General features: G+C 37.5%; 1 protein-coding gene across 1 annotated transcript in view; it reads right to left on the reverse strand.

Annotated features, from left to right (window-relative positions):
• The window catches only part of RRM2B (ribonucleotide reductase regulatory TP53 inducible subunit M2B), a 1174820-nt gene extending 1153722 nt beyond the window's left edge, over window positions 1-21098 (reverse strand). Inside the window, exon 1 of the mRNA XM_044065668.1 lies at window positions 20956-21098. Coding sequence (XP_043921603.1) covers window positions 20956-21018 — 63 coding nt within the window. The 5' untranslated portion in view covers window positions 21019-21098. The remainder of the gene's footprint in view (window positions 1-20955) is intronic.
• Window positions 21099-21584: the final 486 nt, after the last annotated feature.

Genomic DNA, 21584 nt, shown 5'->3' on the forward strand with positions numbered 1-21584 from the left:
TCAAAGATACAGTCAGACTTCTACTGTGGCAAGTGCCTATAATACACTTGCATGTAGATTGTGTGAGTAGATAATCAGGGAGTTTGAATACAGCAGTGAGAATCTCCTGACTGTGAGTGTGTGTGTGTGTGTGTGTGTGTGTGTGTGTGTGTGTGTGTGTGTGTGTGTGTGTGTGTGTGTGTGTGTGTGTAAATGGATGCAGGAGTGTCTTACACCTCTTTGTATTGATAACCTTTAGAATCCTGGAAGGCTATACAAGTAGTTTTTGAACACGTATTTCCTTTGCATGACAAAGCTGATGTCATCCCTTCAAAGATGCAGTGTGGCTCACATGCATTCAGACTTCTTCTGCAGTAAGCAACTGTAATACAGTTTCAATAGATTGTGTCAGCAGAGAGAGAGTACAAATACAGGACTGACTGTCTTCTGTGGGTGTGTGTTTCTTCTTTCTCCTGAACAGAACAGGCTGCAAAAACAAATATAGCTATACAGTGTGCTTGAGCTGTACAACCACTTTTTAGCAGAAACATAGACATAAAAGACAATGATTAATCATCCATTGAAATGTGCAGTGTCACAGTTGTAAAACAAATCTTGAGTGGCTCTTGTATTTCAGCCAATCTTCAACAGCTTGGGATGTTCGGTATGTAGTTCAAATCCCAATATTGCTGCTTCCACTCGGTGTACATGTTTTTAACAGTGTTGTCACGCACATGGGTTATGTTCATGTGTAGATGTTGTTTCCTCTTACAAGAGTTTATTCTAATTTTCATTTTACAACACTATTGAAGACTGATGCTGTCATTTGATTATATTATCCATTCATATCAGTTGCAGTAATACGTCTCCTCAGTACTGAAGACAAAATGATGTAATGTATGTTATTGCCTAAGTAAGGCATGTGTTCCAATGGGTCAATATACAAAACCCATATCAGTGAAGCCCATTTCATTGAGATGACAATATTGAATCTTTATTTATGCGAAACCTTAAACCAGTGAAAACATTCACTGGAAAGGTAACCACCTGGCCACCTTGGAGGTATTTGCCCCTTTCCCCACAATACTGCTACCTTGGAGTTGGTATATACACACACACACATATATATATATATATATATATATATATATATATATATATATATATATGGGTCTACTTCACATGGTCGACAGGCCATATGATCGACACTCATTTGGTCGACAGGTCATTTGGTCGACAAGCATTTTATGTGGGGGGCTTCATCCCCCACACCCCCCTAACTATATATATCAACTCCAGGGTCGCACAACATTGGGGAGGGGGGCAAATCTGCTTGTCGACCAAATGAGTGTCGATCATATGGCCTGTCGACCATCTCAGGTAGACCCATATATATATATATATATATATATATATATATATATATATATATATATACACACACACACACACACACATATATATATATATATATATATATATATATATATATATATAGTTGGGGGGGTGTGGGGGTGAAACCTCCACTTTGGTTTTTTAATCATTTTGTTGTGTGTATGTTGTCCTGGTGGCTAAGTGGTTACCTTTTCAGTGAATGTCTTCTCTGGTTTAAGATTTCACGTAAATGAAGATACAATATTGTCATCTTGATGAAATGGGTTTTGCTGATATGGGTTTTTGGTATTCTGAAGTAGACCCGTTCCAATATGGGAATATATCCACATTGTACATAACTGTTGTTCTACTGTCACAGTGACAACAGCAGGAAGCCACTGGTGTGTTTGGGTAAACCTAGCATCAGGCAATGTCTGACATACAGCAAGATTATTTCTTAAGTAATTGCAGGGACACATATTCTTTGATTCCTTGATACAACGTAATGCTTTCACATAACCACACATATTGACAATTAGTGATGCACTTATACCATGGCACATTCAGAGATCCCACTATTGTGCTGATGTTCTCAATGGTTAGTCAAGTGTTCAAAACCAGCACTGAGTGACTGTATGCATTTTTGCCCTTAACTGTTCTGCAGAAATGACATCCCCCTAATTCTAAAGTGCACATATAGAGTGGCAAAGGCCTCTCCCATCCAGTTATCCAGAGCTGCTCATTGTTTGGCGATGATGTCACAGAGTTTGAGAGAGTTTGCTTGCATCTGAAGCCATCTTTGGTAAGAAAAACTAAATTAAGTATTACTTTGCACTTGTATTTCTCGTTTTCACTGCATTTTCATATATTTCTGTGCTATTTATTGTTTTTCCTGCACTTCTTTACAATTTAATTTGCATTTTCCCACTGCTATTAAGAGCTGTTGTTCTCCACTTCTAGCACTCTAAATACACTATATCCACTCTTTTCAGAGCATTTAGGCATCTATTTTTTGTGGTGCCCTAACACTTGGACTCCAAACCATTCATTTTTATATTAAGAAGGCCAAAGTCTGCACTCTTGTGGAAAGAGAGAGCTGATTTTACCTATCTGAGCTGCAAATTGCTGGTGGAAATCTTAATGTCTATTTACCTGATTGGCCTTTGGCATACCTAGCTAAAAACTTGCTTTTTTCTGATAATATATAAGCCTGGTGTTTGCTCAAGTATTGGCTCAGTTATCCAGAGCTGCTCATCATTTGGCAATGACGCCAGAGAGTTTGAGAGCTTTTGCTTGCATCTGAAGCCATCCCTGGCAAGAAAAATTAAATTAAGTATTATTTTGCACTTGTACTGCTTTCTTTTCATTGCATTCTCAAATATGCTATTTATTGTTTTTCCTGCACTTGCTTAGAGTTTAAACTTGCATTTTTCCGCTGCTGTAAGGGCTGCTATTCTGCATTTGTAGTACTCTAAATATACCATAGCTACTGTTTTCAGTGTTTTTAGGCATCTATCTTTGATTTCCCTAACACTTGTGCTATAAACCAGTCACTTTAAATATCCAAAGGAACCCAGGTTTCAACATTTTGTTTGTTAACCTGGGGGATACAACTCAACAAACAGTGGGGGGTTGGGGAGAAATGTTCCAGAGGAAGAAATTTTACTGATGAGTTCATCATATACCTATAATTTCCACAATCAGAGAAATGAGTATATACTTAGAAATCACAAGTATTCTAACAATGAAAAAAAACAGGGCATGTGTCAAAAGTTAGCAAGCAACAGTTCAAGACCCTCATATATACAATATTTACACAGTGACAACGGATCTTTGTTACATCATTTATTATAATACAAACTACACATAAGAAACAGTACAATATAGCAATAACCCACACCTGGGTGTGAGTAATGCTGGATTTACCCACGGTTGGCGTGGTTTGGTCCCGAGGGCGAAGCCCGAGGGACCAAACAAAGCCAACCATGGGTAAATACAGCATTATCCACACCCAGAAGTGGGTTATTGCTATTATACCATGACATTATTTAAGAAAAGAAACTATTACTTTTCTTAAATAATGGCATAGTATAATGCCTGTTTACTGCCCTTCCGCAGATCCGCGGCAGTTCTGATGTACTGCGCGCCTGCGCAGTACATCAGAGCTGTGGGTAAAAGCAACGGAGAAAGCAAGATCTCTGTTGCTTTTTTTTTTACTGTTTTCGCTATGTTAAATGGGTTTAACATAGCGAGACAGTTTTAAAATAAGCAACGGAGATGTCCGTTGCTTATTTTTAAACTGTCTCGCTATGTTAAACCCATTTAACATAGCGAAACAGTAAAAAGCAACAGAGATCTTGCTTTCTCCATTGCTTTTTTAAAACCTGTCTCGCTATGTTAAATGGGTTTAGCATAGCGAGACAGCTTTAAAATAAGCAACGGAGATCTCCGTTGCTTATTTTAAAGCTGTCTCGCTATGTTAAACCCATTTAATATAGCAAGACAGTGTTTTAAAAGTAGAGTTATACTAATGGAAAAAAGTCCGGGCGACCGGACCTTTTTCCATTAGTATAACTCGATTTACAATGTGCACGCTGGCCAATCAGCGTGCACGTTTTGGGGGGGTCATGATATAATATGCCTTTGTGCATTGAATACAGATATAAGTTTGTGACATCAATTTACAATAAAAATAGCAACTCATCAACATTGTACTTAATGTTCTACTTGACAAATGCAAGCAAAATGTCAATATAAAAAGCATGCATCATTACACTGGAGTAGGGCTATAAGAAACATTTTAGAGCAAAAAAAAAAAAAACACCAACGGTTAAAATATGATGTAACTGATTTCCTGGAGGAGATAATGATACACAGAAAGAAAAGCAGAAGAACCTCAGGTTAACTAATATAATATCCAGTTACGGAAAGTGCAGACAGAAGATTCAAAGAAGTGAGAAAGGAGATAAGGAACATATTAGAAAAGTAAGAAAGAGAACTAGGAGGGACAGGAAGATCAGACCTTAATAATTATAAAGGGTTATGTTAACGATCAGAGTACCGATGGTCTAAGTGAAGATACAAGAAGTGGGTGACTCTAGGTCGGGAGAATGGCCAGAGAAATGAATTAGAGGACATGGGGGATGGGCCTAAAAAAAAAGAATATACCCAGGCATGGGCCCTGTGTTCCAGGGTGTATACTTGTTACTTATTTATTCTGTGCCATTAGATGTACTAGAATGTAAATGAAAACCCCTTACTAAATTTATCATGATTTTAATTTGTTATTATAACTTTTTTAGTAGTAAAAAAGTTTATTCTTAAGAAACATACACTGTCCAGGTCATGGAAGGAGACTTCATTATAGAAGATGATATGTAAATTGTTCTTCTTTTCCACCCCTGACTGAAATTTCAACAGAAAGTAAGATAAACAGACTGCAAAAATAGTGGAATTCTTGCAACTATTTAGCCACATCAGGTAAGTAACCATACAGTTACAATACCAGCTACTGGTTAGTTGAGGCTTGATGGCCAACATGAAGCCTTGTTTGGAAGCAAGTTCATTCAAGAGCTTCAGCAATCCAACAACTAAAAGAGGGACAGCTCATTCATGATGGACTTTAAACCATTCTGCAGTTCTCCATAATCACTGGCAATGTTTCACTATACCTATCATCCCCTAACTTGGTTCTGAGAATAGCAGTTTGTTTAAAATTTAGTCAAGGGGTATAGCTGTAGTAAAACATTGCCAGAAGACGTTGCTATGTGATTTTTAACATTTACGCCATACTAAGTGGTGCTGACACCCCACTTAAAACTGCTCCTATCAAGTTTTTTTTAAACGGATTTATGAGAGGGTTAAAAGGGGAGTGTCAGCTACTCTCAGTAAAGGTATACAACAATCTGTTCCATAGCTTTGAAGCGCTTGCAAAGAATGCTATGTGCAAACTATTTATATGAAGCAAGGCATGTCAATGCAACTTTATTGACGAGGTCTTCACAGAAATGTCTTCACAGAAATTTCTTAAGCTACACTACACAAAGTAAAGAGGCAGCTACAGTAAAACACTCCCTATTGGCAGAATCAGTAAACACTCATAGCAAACTATCCCCACTGGTATATGCCCTAGTACAAAATAAATTGGAAAAGGCACATGACCTCATTTTCTATTGCTCATCCTGTTCTGTCCCTTGCTATCCCAGTGACTACAATACATTCTAAGTAGGTACACCTTCAGGTAGCATGCAGGAAATTAAAAAAAAAATGTTTTCTTTCACTTGTTGCAAAATTTGTGGAACTCATGTAACCATACAACACTGATGCATCTTCTTCCCTGTTGGAAATGCAGCTAATGGCAGTAAAATTCCTATCACATCAGAACATATTGGAAGCAGCAGTTACATTCCATACAGCCAACTGAGCTGCAAGTGATCTCTTCCTGTTTCAGTAATAATGACATCCTCAAAATGCTTAAAAAATGCCTGAGCAATGCAACATTACATGCATGACACTGTCTCACACAGTCACTCTTTCTGATTGGTCTATCTGTGGGTTAATCTAGGACCGGTTCTAAAACAAAGTGAGGGCTGCATGGTGGTTCAATGGTAAGATCTCGTCCACCCACCTTCTTCCTTCCAGCCCTAGCTTTTGGGGTTCAGTCCTTATGTCTGCCCAATGCCTTCATAGATTTACATCAGGTACTCTTATTTATTCACAAAAGCAAATTGGTTCATTGGCTACTTTAAAATGTCGATATATATAAAAAAAGTGAGGGCTGCATGGTGGCTCAATGGTAAGATCATGTCCACCCACCTTCTTCCTTCCAGCTCTAGCTTTTGGGGTTCAGTCCTTATGTCTGCTCAATGCCTTCATACATTTACACCAGGTACTCTTATTTATTCACAAAAGCAAATTGGTTCATTGGCTACTTTAAAATGTCCACATATATTGCATTTATGCTTGCTCTTCTACCTTAGGCCATGGTTGAAAAGAGCCCATGATGACCAGTTTGCTTATACTCTTAACATATGAGTAAACTGAATGAAATTAAATGTGTGCCAATAGATATCTAACATATATGTGTATATATCTATAACTATATATATCTATATATATATATATATATATATATATATATATATATATATATATATTTATATATATATATATATATATATATATATATATATATATATATACACACATACATACATAGAGAGAGAGAGCTAAAGATATAGATATAACAAAAACATGTGTGTGTTTATGCATGAGAGTGCAGCATTTACATTTGCCCTTGTGGTCCAGGTCATGACTAAAAGTTTATGGAAAAACCCAGACACACAGTTAACAAACAAGAAGGAAAGATATAGAGGTCTTGTACAAGATAAAAAATGCTGCTAAGCCATCCCAATGTTACTGTGTCTAATATGCTGCACTTGATGCCAGGGTATCAATTCAACACAGACGCCGTCACAACACAGACTGTTAGAGTTAACCACGATCTATACAGAAGTCCCTCAGAATTAGGGATTAGAGTCTTCAACTTGTTCTGTCATCTCTACAGCAGACAAGAACTGCCTAATGCCTTGGGCATAATGTTGTATTACAGAGCCTCTGCATCAACTGCACCCATATTACATGACTGTGAAATAAAGCTGCACATGCAGTCTTCCTCTACTACTCTCCATCCTCATCCCCAAACCTGCAGAAGCATGTTTGCACAATGTACCAAAGGAATTGCTGTTTAGTGTAGCTGCAGGAATTACAGTTATACAGTACAGCTACATGACTTATAGTTACCCAACATACTACATGAATTACAATTGCATAGCATACTACATGAATTACAGTTATATAGCATACTACATGAGTTACAGTTATACAGCGCAGCTACATGGATTACAGTTATATAGCATACAACATGAATTACAGATACACCACATACTACATGAATTATGGTTACATAGTACACACACAGACACAGACAGGCACACACACCTGCGTGTGCATGCGCATGGGCACACATATAGTGAGAGGCAAACTGCAGATAACACAAGTACAGTACAACTGATATTCCCCAACAATATGAGTTGCAAGGACACACATCACGGCAATATGTGACACTGTATTGTCCCACAACCATTAAATAGGAATACAGGTCTACTAACTGCATCTTTCCTTCCCAATGTGCCTCCATCCCTTGGCCAGTTCGTTTCAGACAGTTATGCTTACTGTTGTTGTGCACAACTCACTGCACTGCACTTTTGGCCTAAATGCGTTTGCATCACATTGCTACTGACTGCTTCAGCTCAAAAGATTGTACCTCACACTCAAAGGTGTAGATAAGCATAATCAATATAGTCAAATGAGTACATATTTTTGTGAGCATCCCTAAGATATTTTATGACTCCAAAAGAGCACTTAGTGTTTAGAACTATATAAACTAATTCTTACTGTATAGAACTGTATAACACATGGTTATAGGATAGAAAATCCTCTCTAAAATGTTATTTTATATTTACACATAGCAACAGTTGAAAACAGTGTGCCCCTTTTGTATCGGTAAAAGGGCAGCATTTTGAAGACTGAGTATATTTTTACATGATGGGTTGGTGCAGGAGCAATAGCATGAAATCTGAGTATAGAATATATATTTCTTACTACACTTGTCACACTAATGTGCTTCTGGACACTATACTGGAACTATATTAACTGCAGCTCTTATGTATGGAAAAACATTGCATTCCTTCACAGTTTGTACCAGGATCATCACGAAAAAGGTTTTGTTGACTAACTTACCTACCCATTTACCTAAATAAACAATAACTAAATAGTTAAAAATTACTGTCTTTGATCTTGTCTGGGTCAGGAATGTTTCTCTTCTGAGACAGCTTAGAAACTAAAGAGTTAAAATAAGCAAACACCAGGTAACTCTAGATATTGAGATCTGTGTAATTTTTTTCAATATTTGGTACCCTAAAAGTTGATATCTGCAAGAAGTAAGTTGTGCAAATGGTATATGACAGACAGCAATTCTGTTATGTGAAGGATGTGAATTTTTGTGAATGTGGGTGCACATAAAAGCATGATATACTGTATGCAAGAGTAATGTTACAATGTTATTACTGTGACATGCACTTGATATCATTTTGTGGGGAGTTGTGGCAACCATAGCATTCAACTACGTAGTTTTTTCAAGCGTGTCCCTGATTTTGGTTCAAAGGTTTCTTCCATCCTTCATAAAATAGATGATATTTTCAGGAGAAATGATGGTTTGCTGTCAAAAAAAATGACAGTGATTCTAGTTACAAACATATTTTAATTCAGAAAATTCTTGTTAAACAAATTCTCTTATTGCCAGCTTCTTAGGTCAGCACAACTATTATTACAAAAAGTGCTCCTGATATGGACCCTTTCCTTGATGTTTTTTGGCTTTGTCTTTAATTTGGTGGTTAAGTAAATTAGAGTTATTACAGGAGTAACAGAGACAAACTCAAGAGTTGTCACTTCATTCGGTAACAATGGAAATTGTGGAGTTGGAATAACAGTTTCTGGGACTGCGCCAGGTACAGAAGGTAACCTCTTGTTTCAAATGCTGGGTATTTTTTTTTCGAATGACTGATGTTTGCAAGGATGAATGCTGCATGCCTGTGTTAGGTGGTATGCATGTGTTTGATGTGCATCTGTGTAGAATACATTGGAGTGCTGGTGTTTCAGAGTGTGCAGACTCGTGATACTGGATTCTTGGAAAATGAATTAAAATATCCACTTTCAGGAAATCATGTCAATTCCTTTAAATAATCAAATATCATACTGCTTTATCTGGTATATTACAGGAAAATATGTTGCAGAGGTATAAAACTGTGAAAGTTCAGCATAATTTACTCTGCAATTACCATATGCAAATGCATTGCTAGGATATACAGACACTATAGTCACACACATCCAGAAAACAAATATTGCACTTCAGCCGGTTTGTCTTCAACTTGGCCACTTCTATACTCTGCAAGCCTTATTTCTAACTGGTACTTGGTGGTATTTTGCTAACATCTAAGTGAAATAAAATGAGAGAAGCAAACCAAAACAAGCGTGTTCCAACATAATCCCAAATACAAGTTTAAAGGGCAGGTAACATGCCAAGATTGGCCTAGAATGTTAACCATTAGGACATCTATTTATGTCTTCAAATTCCTTAAGGCAGAGGTCAGGTTACTGCAGATAACAAGATGCAGTGATAAAATTCTTCATACTTTCAAGTACAAGCCCTAACATGTCATTGTTGGGGGTATGCTTTTTATCAGAGGAATTGTGACATGCTATAATTATCTGCTGTTAACATTATTTGTTTCTGTTCCTCCAGTCCTCCTAACGTTTGCTGCTTAAGCAGACCACTGTGCCTTGGCTAGATCACCTTGTCTTCTGTATCACCAAACACATCCTATGTCACTCATGCTACACCCACTCTCTGGGCTATGGATGCTCATTTTCTGTCCATTTACAGATTTCATGTTATATGTGCTTGATCACTGCTTTCTGGCCACAGTCATACTTTGCCCCAGTCCACTCTCTACTTCTTTTGTGTTGTTGTTAAATTTATGTGACACTTAAATGAATATCAGTCTAATTACTAGGTAGATGCAATGGCCAACTGTTAAAGATTTACAAGCAAGACCTGACAAAAAAAAAAAAAAAACAAAGTTTAACATAACAGTGGGCATACAAATCATTCAGAAAATAGTTACAGTTCAAAGCAAGGCAGTATGCAGGAGCATGATAATTCATAAAACAATACAAAAATGTAAACTGCACAGCATAAGCAAATGCTGATTAACTATGCCATAATGAGCTACACTGTAAGCATCCTATGACCAGAAAGAAATAAGGAGATGTATCCAGCCACAATAAACTGTTATTCAGATTAGCAAAATGCATCTAAAAATACAGTAACACATACAAAGATGGGACAGGCAGATACGTAACAAAAACTTCTTGCTAATAACTCTCAGCATTCATGTTATATACCACAAATCTAGAAGGAGACCAGAAGCAGTAAAACCAGCATGGTAATGGAGGAAGAACATGCAGCAGATAGAGAGTACAATAACATATCATTTTCCAGCTTCTTATAGACCAGAAAATCCTGGATGAGTACAGAGTAAGCAAAGAGTCTCACAATAATCTGGAAAATATAAACTCAGTAGAGTATAACATGACAGGCCATCCCATTGGTAATCAAGGATTTTGCAGTACTGATGTGATACTAAATGCCAGCCATAGGCACTCTGAGCATTCTGGCCATAGATACTAAAGGCCAGCCAGTGTGAATATCAAAGGCCTCAGCATCCAGAATATTAAGCATCTTCCTGGATGTCATGGTAGAAATGTGAAGGCATACATCAAGTTCCCAGATACCCATCAGAAGCATTTTTCCACAACAGGTACTCAATTTGTTGATATGCCCTAATACTTGGGGCTATATATTACATATGTGTAAACCTTGGTAGATTCTTCATGGGTAGTAGAGCAATAGCCACAACAAAACAATGCAGCATCAAGTGTCACATTCAGTGATGGTGGCAAGATTCCAAAGGTCATTTTCATCTACTGTGGCAGTGCACATGATGCATATCCATGTCATATCAGTTTTTCTGTGCACTCACAAATGGCCATATAGATTGTGGACACCAGGTAAGTAAATACAATAACCAGTGAATGACAAACAGCACTACAACAATACACAGTTAGCCATACTAAAGTCAGGAGTAACTGACAAGAATATGTTGATTACATTTGTCATGAAAGGAGATGCTGCCAGTACTGCTACCTGGAATTTTGTAAATAATTACATGTCATTGGTGAATATCAAAATGATTTGTGTAAGACACTTGCATTACAACTGTATTAGAGCTGTATGTTATGTGTATATCAAACCTGTTTGTACAAACATATGTTTTGAAAAGGGTTTATAAAGTACTGAGCTTAAAGATGTATCCACAGTGTGCCCTGCTGGAAGAGAACAGAAATGTACATATACTATTGTAACTGTTTAAATGTACATATTTTAACAGTGGAAACTGGAACACAGGAGGTTAACTTCAGTCCAGCAAAACTTCAGAGAAATAGCTGAAATTAAATTACTTTATGGCTACATAATAAAATATATTTTTCAGTTCCAATGCACCAAGAAGACACAGAGTCTGTGCTGACAGGCTTTCTGTATTGTGTTGGAAGTTGTTTACTGTTTTATAACTTCCAGCATTTGCCAAAGATCTGAGGAAAAGTCCTTGTCTATGTGTTTTTACAGGTAGATGCTAAATGCTACCAGCTGCCATCAGTGGTTGTTTTGGGCCTGGGGACTAGAAGTCATATGGCAAGAAATGATGTCATTCTGCAAGTTAGCCCATCAGTAATATTTGAGATATTAATTTCAGAACTCTCTGCGATAGACACAGCATTCTGTATTCTGTCTTGGACCTGACAAGAAGACCCATTCACCACACATTTGCCTTGCTCTGCAAGTTTCTAGGGAATAGTAACTCTCTTAGATATAGACAAGAATACAGTAAAGCTTATTTTAGATATTTTTTTTCATTTATTTGAGACTGTCCTGCAATGTTGTTTTAAATACATCCTGTGATTTTGAACCCTGATGTCACTGCAAATACATATTTAGTATTGTTTTGTTATTTTATTATTTATTGTTAATATATTTAAACAGTTCATTGTGGCTGATCTATCAAGGGAATTTAAGCTCTGAGAGTACTTTTATATTTATTTGGTGACACTGTGGGCAACTGCTAATAGCCTTGCTCTTGGTCAAGCTACCATTTGTATTAATAGTAACATTACACAGTAAGATTGGACACCCTTTATTAAGGGTCTTAAAGTAGATGATAAGGAGTGGTTGGTGGCAGTGATAACTACCTTATAGTCTGGGCAAAAGGGAGCATAGGTAGTAAATCAGTACCAGACTTTCCCAGGTATGTGTGTGTGTGTGTTTGTGTAAATCAAACCTCAAAGTGTATGCGTGTCAGCTACTTTGGGCAGGGGCGTGAAGCACTGGTTGGACAGAGAGGGTGCCGGAGGTCTTGGCTTGGCCATTCAGCTGAGATCTCAACTCTATAGCTGTGTCCGTGGGGAGTCTTATTGGAGGTCTGGAGAAAGAGGGAAAAACAGGCCCCGGACTGACAGTGGTCTCTGTGTGTTCCTAAGGGAAACTGCACTTGATGCAGAAAGCTGCATCTGGAAATACTGTGTGTGTACCTTGTCATCCTCGCAGTGTAAATCTCCCACTGGTGCCAGTGGTGAGGATTGAGGCTCCTTCATTACTGGTTCAGTGGTGGTGCGTCACAACATTTTATATGAAATTATGGATACCCTCAACAACCATGGCCAATGACACCAATGAGGCATCCAAAAATGGCATGTGCCCAGACCTAGAATGTTGTTGAATGTGTATATGGCCAGCTGAAACACTGCTTCCAGTGGCTGAGCCCTTCAGGTGGATTACTGAAGAACACCCCTAGCAAACCCTTCTATATTCTCATGCTGTGTTGCACAACAGCATAACATGCAGCAGCATCACAGATGCCAGCAAAGACCACATCCAGATGTACAGCTTCATGTCAACTGGGTACCCTGTACTACACTGTGCAGCACGCAACACTGTGCTGAGATAGTCACCAACTACTATCACTACCAGTCCCCAGACACTAACATAACAGTAAAATGATACACCAAGGAAAGGCATAACCCAGAAAAAAATGGTATCACTTTCACACTGACTATTGTGTATGAACTGGTACAGCATAGCACTTCACACACATTGCCAATGCAGTAAAAAAGAATATGAAACATTCAGTGTAAGAAAGCTAGCAGATGACACCAAGTACAAAATCTGCTGTCGGTAAGCCATAAGCACACAACAAAAACATTTACAAAGAAAAGTATACCCACAACACAAATACACACACACATATACATACATACATACATACACATAGGAATGTATATTATTTTGGTCATATACATACACACACACACACACACACATATCATAAAGACACATTTAAATGAAAACAAGTCAAACTTATATTTCTCAAAATGCTATTTCCTCAAATCACAAAAATGATCAAAAATGGAAAACAGTTTGTTTTATTAATCAACTAAACAAAATAATTCAACCAATGACCCACAGACACAATCTGTTAGGACAGTGCTGCTGTCAGGGTCAGGGTGTTTAGCATCCTTGGTATAAGTCTGGATTAGCGGCAGTGATAAGGCTCAGGTTAACATACACAAGTAAGGGTGGGCAGAGGGCTTACCTACCCCTTTATCATGTGAACTAACCCTAACCCAGTTGTACACATTAGTTTGTTAAACCCCATCTCCCTTGCAGTTTACACACACACACACACACACACACACACACACACACACACACACACACACACACACTGTGTACACATCTGTCCCATTCCCTAGCCTTTATTCTAACCCTAACTTGCTAGCACTCACACACTCAACCTCAATGCCAAAAGTTTCAAGACAGATGAAAGCTTTGACATTACCACCCATTCCTGCTTACGCCTCATTTGACATTGCATGTTCTGGCTATTCAAGCTCTCATCAAACCATACATTCCACTAATTTTGATACTAGAACGTTTGACAAATGAAAAGTTTGACTAAAACTACTACTACTACACATACACACACACACACACACACACACATACACATGTGTATATATGTGTATATATATATATATATATATATGTATATATATATATATATATATATATATATATATATATATATATGGGTCTATATCATTTAATCAAACTCACTAATTGTCGAACACTTATTTGTCGATGCCTTTCTGAAGAAGTCACAAATCAGTGAACGGACTTTTCATCAAAACTTTTCCCATGGATAACCAACTATTGGCCAAGCTAGCGACCATCAAAAAAATTGTAAACTTTAAAACCTACCCAGGTGGGGGGCCCCCCACACCCCCATAACTAAATATACCAACTCCAAGATCGCAGGACAGTGGGGGGAAAGGGTAAATTCCAGATGGTGGCCTGCGCATGCACGAATACATATACACACACACACACACTATAGTAGACCATATGGAGCCGCAAGATCCAAACATATATATATAATAGAGAGAGAGAGAGAGAGAAACAAAAAGAGAGAAAGACAAATGTGTATATATATATATATATATATATATATATATATATATATGTGTGTGTGTGTGTGTATACAAATATATAAAACACAAAGGCATGTAAGACATGCACTGTACATGAAAAAAGGCTACACAACATTAACTCATGTATGACAGTATTGGCTGCCTTATTACATGTACAGCACAAACATCTAGTAATGCAAAGGCAGTCAGACTGGAATGACCACATGCTTATTACATTGTCCATGATCATGACCTCAGTGTCAGAATGTGCTCCTGCACTCTAGATAATTACATTTATGACCCTGAGTGACAGCAACCTCCAAAACAAAATCCACCAGTGAAATAGTTCTTAGCTGGTTTTATTAATCAGTATGTAAGATCACTGGAATGTGTAACTGGAGATGCCTGCATGTTAACAATTGCCTCAACCTTTATGTAAATCATGTGTTTCACTTATCACTGCAGGCATGGTGGTGAGTATATCACAGCACCCTGACATCAGCAAACAAAAAAGTGCTGGTTCAACCTGATGTTATAAGTTGGCTGAAGGCATTGACGAAGGCACAGGGAGAATGTGGGACAATGAAAGCTTATCACTATATGGCCCTGGCCAGTCCAGATGTCATCCACTACATGTACATCACAGGCATAGACAGTCCCAGTGCTAGTGATATCATAAGCACAGTCTACCATGGAGAGTAGACGATGGTTCCATGTGCCACCATGTATGTGCCTCAGAAAAGTTTAGGCCATCTCACTTATGTTACAAGCAGCAGTCGCAGTATCACATACTTACTTACCTGTGAAACAGGTGATAGTAGCAGTATCCCCAGTCTCCTACAACTATATTTCATCTTTGTCAATTCAATGATGATCTGTTGGCTTCTCAGATGCAAGGCAGGTAAAACCTTAGCCAATTCCAGCTGACTCTGCACCACTTACTACTGTTTGTAGAAAAAGAAAACTTTATTTCCATTCCTATGGAATTTTTTTTTTGTTTTGTAATTTTAATTTGTCAAGGGTGATTTTCAATATGAGTGATAACACTTTGCTGAATCCTTTATTTGTGATATCGTCAACTCTGTTGCTTTGTTTTGTTAAACTTTAGAAAGTAAAACGTCATTATTCTAACACATAAGCTGATTTCTGTCAAACATTTTCTTCTTCTATTTTTCATGGGATTTCCACATACATATGACAATGCTTTGATGCTAGTATGTTCTGTTTTTTCAAATCTTTTTTTTAACTTCTAATTCTTGATCAAGTTATTGTTTCTGCTCAACTCTAAGAATGTATGAGTCAAATCAATGTACATGCCTCTCCCTTCTCTTAAAACATCATAAAACGTTTTTATCTAATGTATGTTTGTCCAAGTTTATTCATTTATTTACTTACTTACTTACTTACTTATTTATTTTACATTTGTTTACCACGAACGTCCAACTGGGTTTTAGCCCATTTTCAGTGGAGGCCTGGGGAGAAAAGCTCCAAAACAATTCTTAACAAGTAACTTGTATAATATATTAAGGTTTACAAAGAGAAGTTCCAACAGAAATTTTAGCAAGTAATTTATAGTATACACTACGGTTTACAGAGAGTTTAGAAAGCATATCTCAGAACACAGTGTGATGTGCAGATCACATTCATATTTCAGAACATAATGTGGTACCCAGATCACAATGAACATCAGAGACAGAAGTATATACATACAGTAAATTGTGTTACACATACTACATTTTCTAATGATGACATTACATATCTTACTAATGGAAACTGGGCTATAGGTCTAAAACATTTACAGAGGCAGTGTAGAGTGGACAGACTGGTGTTAAAGAGGAGAAAACATGAAGTGAGGTGGGAGATAACTTTATACAAGGGGAATGTTTTTGGATATGTGACAGAGTGGGAGTGGGGAAGAAAGGGAAAGGGTGGGGGGACAGGATGAGAGGTAAGTAATTAATAGATGTTAGAGTTTATTATGTTAACCATATGTTAAAAAGTTATACAAAGAGGGTATTGTAGTAAAAGTGTAATTGGGTGGTCAAAGTTTTAACCAGGGCCAGAGCAAGGGCAGAGAAAGTGGCTGGTTAGGTGGTTCTTCAGGAGGTTTTTGAAATGAGTGAGATTAGCTGTACAAATACTAGTTTGTGGGATGCTCTTCCAGATTTTGGAGACATAGCTGGAATATAGAGAGTCTCCAGCATTATTATTAGACCTGGAGATTTGTAGTAAGGATTTGCTTGTGGAGCAAAGAACACAAGAGTTGGTGTGAGGTTGGATCAGCTGTTGGAGAGCTTTATTACTTTTTATTTATATATTAGACCATTTATCTGTATTTTCTCTTTATTGTTTTTAACACATTGATACTTGTTTTTTTAATGCAAAAGGCTGACTTTTCTTTTACCTGTGCCAATATTTCTTTAGTCATGCTTTTTCTGAATTTATTTTAACCTCAGCCATTTTGTTTTGAACAGTATATTTGCAAATCACTGCAAATCTTACTTATTTCCTTTTGTCCTTTAGGAAAGCCCCGTCACTGTATTCTGTCTCCTACAGGTTGCTAAGCCCTGTGCCTGGCTTACAGAGTAATCTCTAGCCCAGCCCTAATGGAAATTCTGCACATTCGTAAAACAAACTGCAGGAAGCTCACTTGCTCCAGGGATCTTAACTTAGCCTCTGACATGCACAGGTCATGCTGGAGAGATAGATACAGCTCCCAGAGATTGCCACTTCTCTGGAACAAGCTTCCAATTCATGTGAAACAGAACCCCCCTCCCTGACCCTCTTCAAAAGCAACCTAGATCAATTGATGGGTGACTGCAAATTCACTCCAGGGGTGGCATTCATGTCCCTTCTGGACAGAAGAAGTCAGTTTTAACTACCATAGACTCTGAGCTCTATGAGCTTCACTCACCTAGCCACCGACAATTGGGATAACTCTGGATAAATAAAGTTAGGCTTGAAAGGGCTCTAGGGCCATTAGCCTACTAACCTTCTAAGAACCTATGAAGCTCTGAATATCTGATCTCTAGTTGCATTGTTATATTCACGATCTAGTCCACATCCTAAATATGAGAATCCATTCCATTTTTTCATTTCTCTTATAAGTTACAGAATCCAAATACAGTCTGTCCCTGAAAAAATGCACCCCCAGTCTTGCAAAATGGATTTCTGACTTTCACAAATGTAGAAAACCAATATTTTATCATCTAATTCTCCATCTCTACCCAAGAAGGAAAAAAAAAACTAAACTTTGGGTAAGTATAATATACACCTCCCTAAACAGTCCTAACTGAAAGTGTATGTTAGCAACCCATTAAATTTCTAATTATTATTTAAGGTGGCATTAGTATAGTCACTGATAATTCTCTGAAGTAATGTCAACTCCACAAGCATTAGGGTATTCAGATACCCATTAAACTGACTTGAGCACTTTTTAATATCATCAATCTACAAAACATGGATTGTTGTTCAGATGACATATGAAACTAATAAGCAGTCTAGTCTGTCTGATCTGACGGTTATTCAAAGGGACATTACATCCACAGAAAAAAAATAGGAGCTCTTTAATTTATTAACTTTTCACAAAATAAATTTTCTTAAGTTTAATTTTATTTCATATACAATACACAATTCTCAATTATATTCAAGAGACACTGGTATTTAACATTATGTTTAATCATTTTTCCTTCTTTCATAGCTATTTCCCCATATCATATTACACAATACACCCGTACATCGTTAATTTCACATCCTGCATTAAAGAGTTCATTAAAACTTGTAACTTCATCAGATGAACTCTTTTACTGAATAAAGAACAAAGTGTATGATTCCTTAATCCTTTATTGTTGTTGGTCCAAGTACAACTTACATTACAACTTACAGCACTGACATCACTGTTAACTTATCTACACGCTCCTGTTTTTCAGTGGGGAATTGGCTGCATCTCCAACAATCAATGTAATTATACAACGACCCCCCATTAATATTCCAAAATGTGCATACTGATTGGTCAGCGTGCACATTGTAAATCAGACTTATACTAATGGAAAGAGGTCCGGTCGCCTGGACTTTTTCCATTAGTATAAGACTTTTTTTTTTTGTTGGACAGCAACAGAGAACGGAAGAGCTCCATTGCTGTTATCTCGCTATGTTAAATGAGTTTAACATAGCGAGATATCTTAAAAAAAGCAACGGAGATTTTCCTTTCTCCATTGCTTTTTTTAAAGCTGTCTCGCCATGTTAAACTCTTTTAACATAGCGAGACACGTTTTTAAAAGCAACGGAGATCTTTCTTTCTCCGTTGCTTCCACACACAGTTCTGATGTACTGCATAACCATAAGCATGCGCAGTACATCAGAACTGCCACAGAATACTGGACAGCTGCAGAAGGGCAGCAAGGAGGCATTATACAATGCCATTTTTTAAGAAAAGTATTTTTTCTTAAATAATGTCATTGTATAATAGCAATAACCCACTTCTGGGTGTGGGTAATGCTGGATTTACCCACGGTTGTCTTTGTTTGGCCACTCGGGCTTTGCCCTCGTGAACAAACCACACCAACCGTGGGTAAATCCAGCATTACCCACACACAGGCGTGGGTTATTGCTTAAATAGATCATACCTCACAACCTCTTACAGCAAGAAATCAGGACAAAGCCATAAATAAAAGTGGTACAAAGGCCCAAAAATAGGGACATTTTTTAAATATTGCTCTTATAAACTGAGAATGTTGATAAAATAGCAGGTTTTACATCAGCATGAATTTTCTGAAGGGCATAAAGCCTGAAACTCAAATGTCTTTCATTATTTTCTAACTTCAGTCTTAATGATTTGCTACTAATTTGCCAGAAAACCACAGTTTTATGAAAAATGGACTAAAATACGAGGCAAAAATCTGGACATTCTGTGAAAATCTGTACAGCTGAGATATATGTATGCAACTGCTGTTTCTATCTGAAAAAAAGGGTTCAGATGAGCTACCACCTCCAATAAACAGCGACAGCAAAACTGCATCAAGTTAGACACCTCGCAAAATATTCTTTTTAAGAGATGAAACTACACGACGGCACGGAGTACCGCGAAATATAGAAGATAGTAGAAGCAGAAACATGCTTATATGAGATAAACTATTAAATGGTATAGTTCCGGGAAAAAATATGCAGCGACATACTTTTCGGTTGTTTGCTGAAAGCCTTTATGGTGTACAAAACTGCATCACCTTAAAAGATATGTGACTACAACGACGTGTACAAGAGAAAAAAAGCGTGTTAATTAGTATGTGATATTAAATCTCGCAGAGTCCGTAACACTTATTTGCACTTTGATGGAAAATCGCAAATAGCTGAGCTAGCCACGGACCCGGGATGTTTTATATTAAAGGGAATAGGGGCACCCCCGCCGTCCCACGGGATTAACGGGGACAGGACTAATTAGCTATATATATCTTTCAAAATGCTTTTGATTTCAGAGACCCCTTCCCAAATTCTAGCTCAAAATGCTGACACGTCCTCCCACCTAATATCGGCGAGTTAAACGTAATAGATTAACGGCATGATGAAATAATGAAGATTATTAAAGCTGGAGACTTATTTTTACTTTGTTAATTGACCTCATCATTTTATGTCTGAAGAAGTCTGTACAGCTCCATTTAAAATGCATTGATTTGGCATACATGCCCTTTATTATTTTATTTTTGTCCACGGTTTTGGGGCAGAAGGTTGGCAGCAGAAAAGTATAATTTCCTTAGCATAAAGGGAAGCCTTGTTATCCTGATATCTTTATGTTTTCTTGTTTATGCTGTCGACTCTGAAGTATTTCCGGTACTCTGTATACAAGTCATCATTTGTTTTCATTTATATATACGTCTGTATCACCACAAATGTTCTCACTTGCATCATAGCTAGCTGCCAATCTTCCATCTTCAAAATGAGGAACACTACCTGTAATGATGTGGAACAAACAAGCAAAAATGTGGAAAACCAGCTAACAACTTCTACTGGGAAGCGATACTTTTACTTTTTAGAAAAGTTATTTTAATGAATTATTATGACACATTTCTATTTAACTCGGATTGGGGAAAAAAATCCTAACACTGCCTGTGCCATAGACCCTTTCAATGTAGAACTTTAAAGAATGAGGACTTTTTAAGACCCCAAAGGAAGCACGTTCACCGTGCTGAGGTACATTTGAGAGGTATGCCTAATCCGCGCTCACGACACCAATATATATATATATATATATATATATATATATATATATATATATACACACACACACACACACACACACACGTTTTGTGTCGTTAGCAAACGTTTACACTGGTTCACAATAGTTGGTATTAATTAATCAATTTCTGTCAAAATTCGAGTTGCATTAGTAAGTAATCGTGCTCCTACCTTGTCTGCTTTTTTTTCAGTCCTTTCGGATACAGCTTTCACAAATTTTTCTGACGTCTGCATTTTAACTAATATACGAAAACAAGAAAACGAAGTTTAGATGACGTGATTACCACAGCAGACTTCGGTGACCTGACCTGCAACCAGAAAAGCTCTGGCCAGACACTTCAGTAAACGAGTGGAGCTCCGCCCTGGTGGGCAGAGAGAAGATCCCCCACAGCGCGTGCGAGCATTTAAAAGTAGTACTGGCTCCAGAGTGAAGTGATGACTTCTCAAGCAACCTAAAGCAACCTCTCCACTGTACAAATTTTCGCCGAATGTCCAGATTTTTGTCTCAAAATTTTGATCTGTCCCTCATAAAATTTGTGTTTTTCTAGATTTTTGTGGTGAATCAGTGAGGGCTGAATTTACCAAATAATGACAAGCATTTCAGTTTCAGACTTCATATCCTTCAGGAAATGTATGATAATACAATATCTTTTATAGCAGCAACTTACTAGGTTTATAAGAGTGCTGTTTAAAAATTGTCCCTGTTTTTTTAGGCTTTGTCCCCCCATTATTTTTGGCTTTGTCCATATTTTCTGCGCCAAGAGGTTGAGACAAGAGTTATCATACAATACAAACTGTAC

Source organism: Protopterus annectens, chromosome 3.part0 (assembly GCF_019279795.1).
Source record: "Protopterus annectens isolate FY-2018-M chromosome 3.part0, PAN1.0, whole genome shotgun sequence".
Classification (NCBI taxonomy): domain Eukaryota; kingdom Metazoa; phylum Chordata; order Ceratodontiformes; family Protopteridae; genus Protopterus; species Protopterus annectens.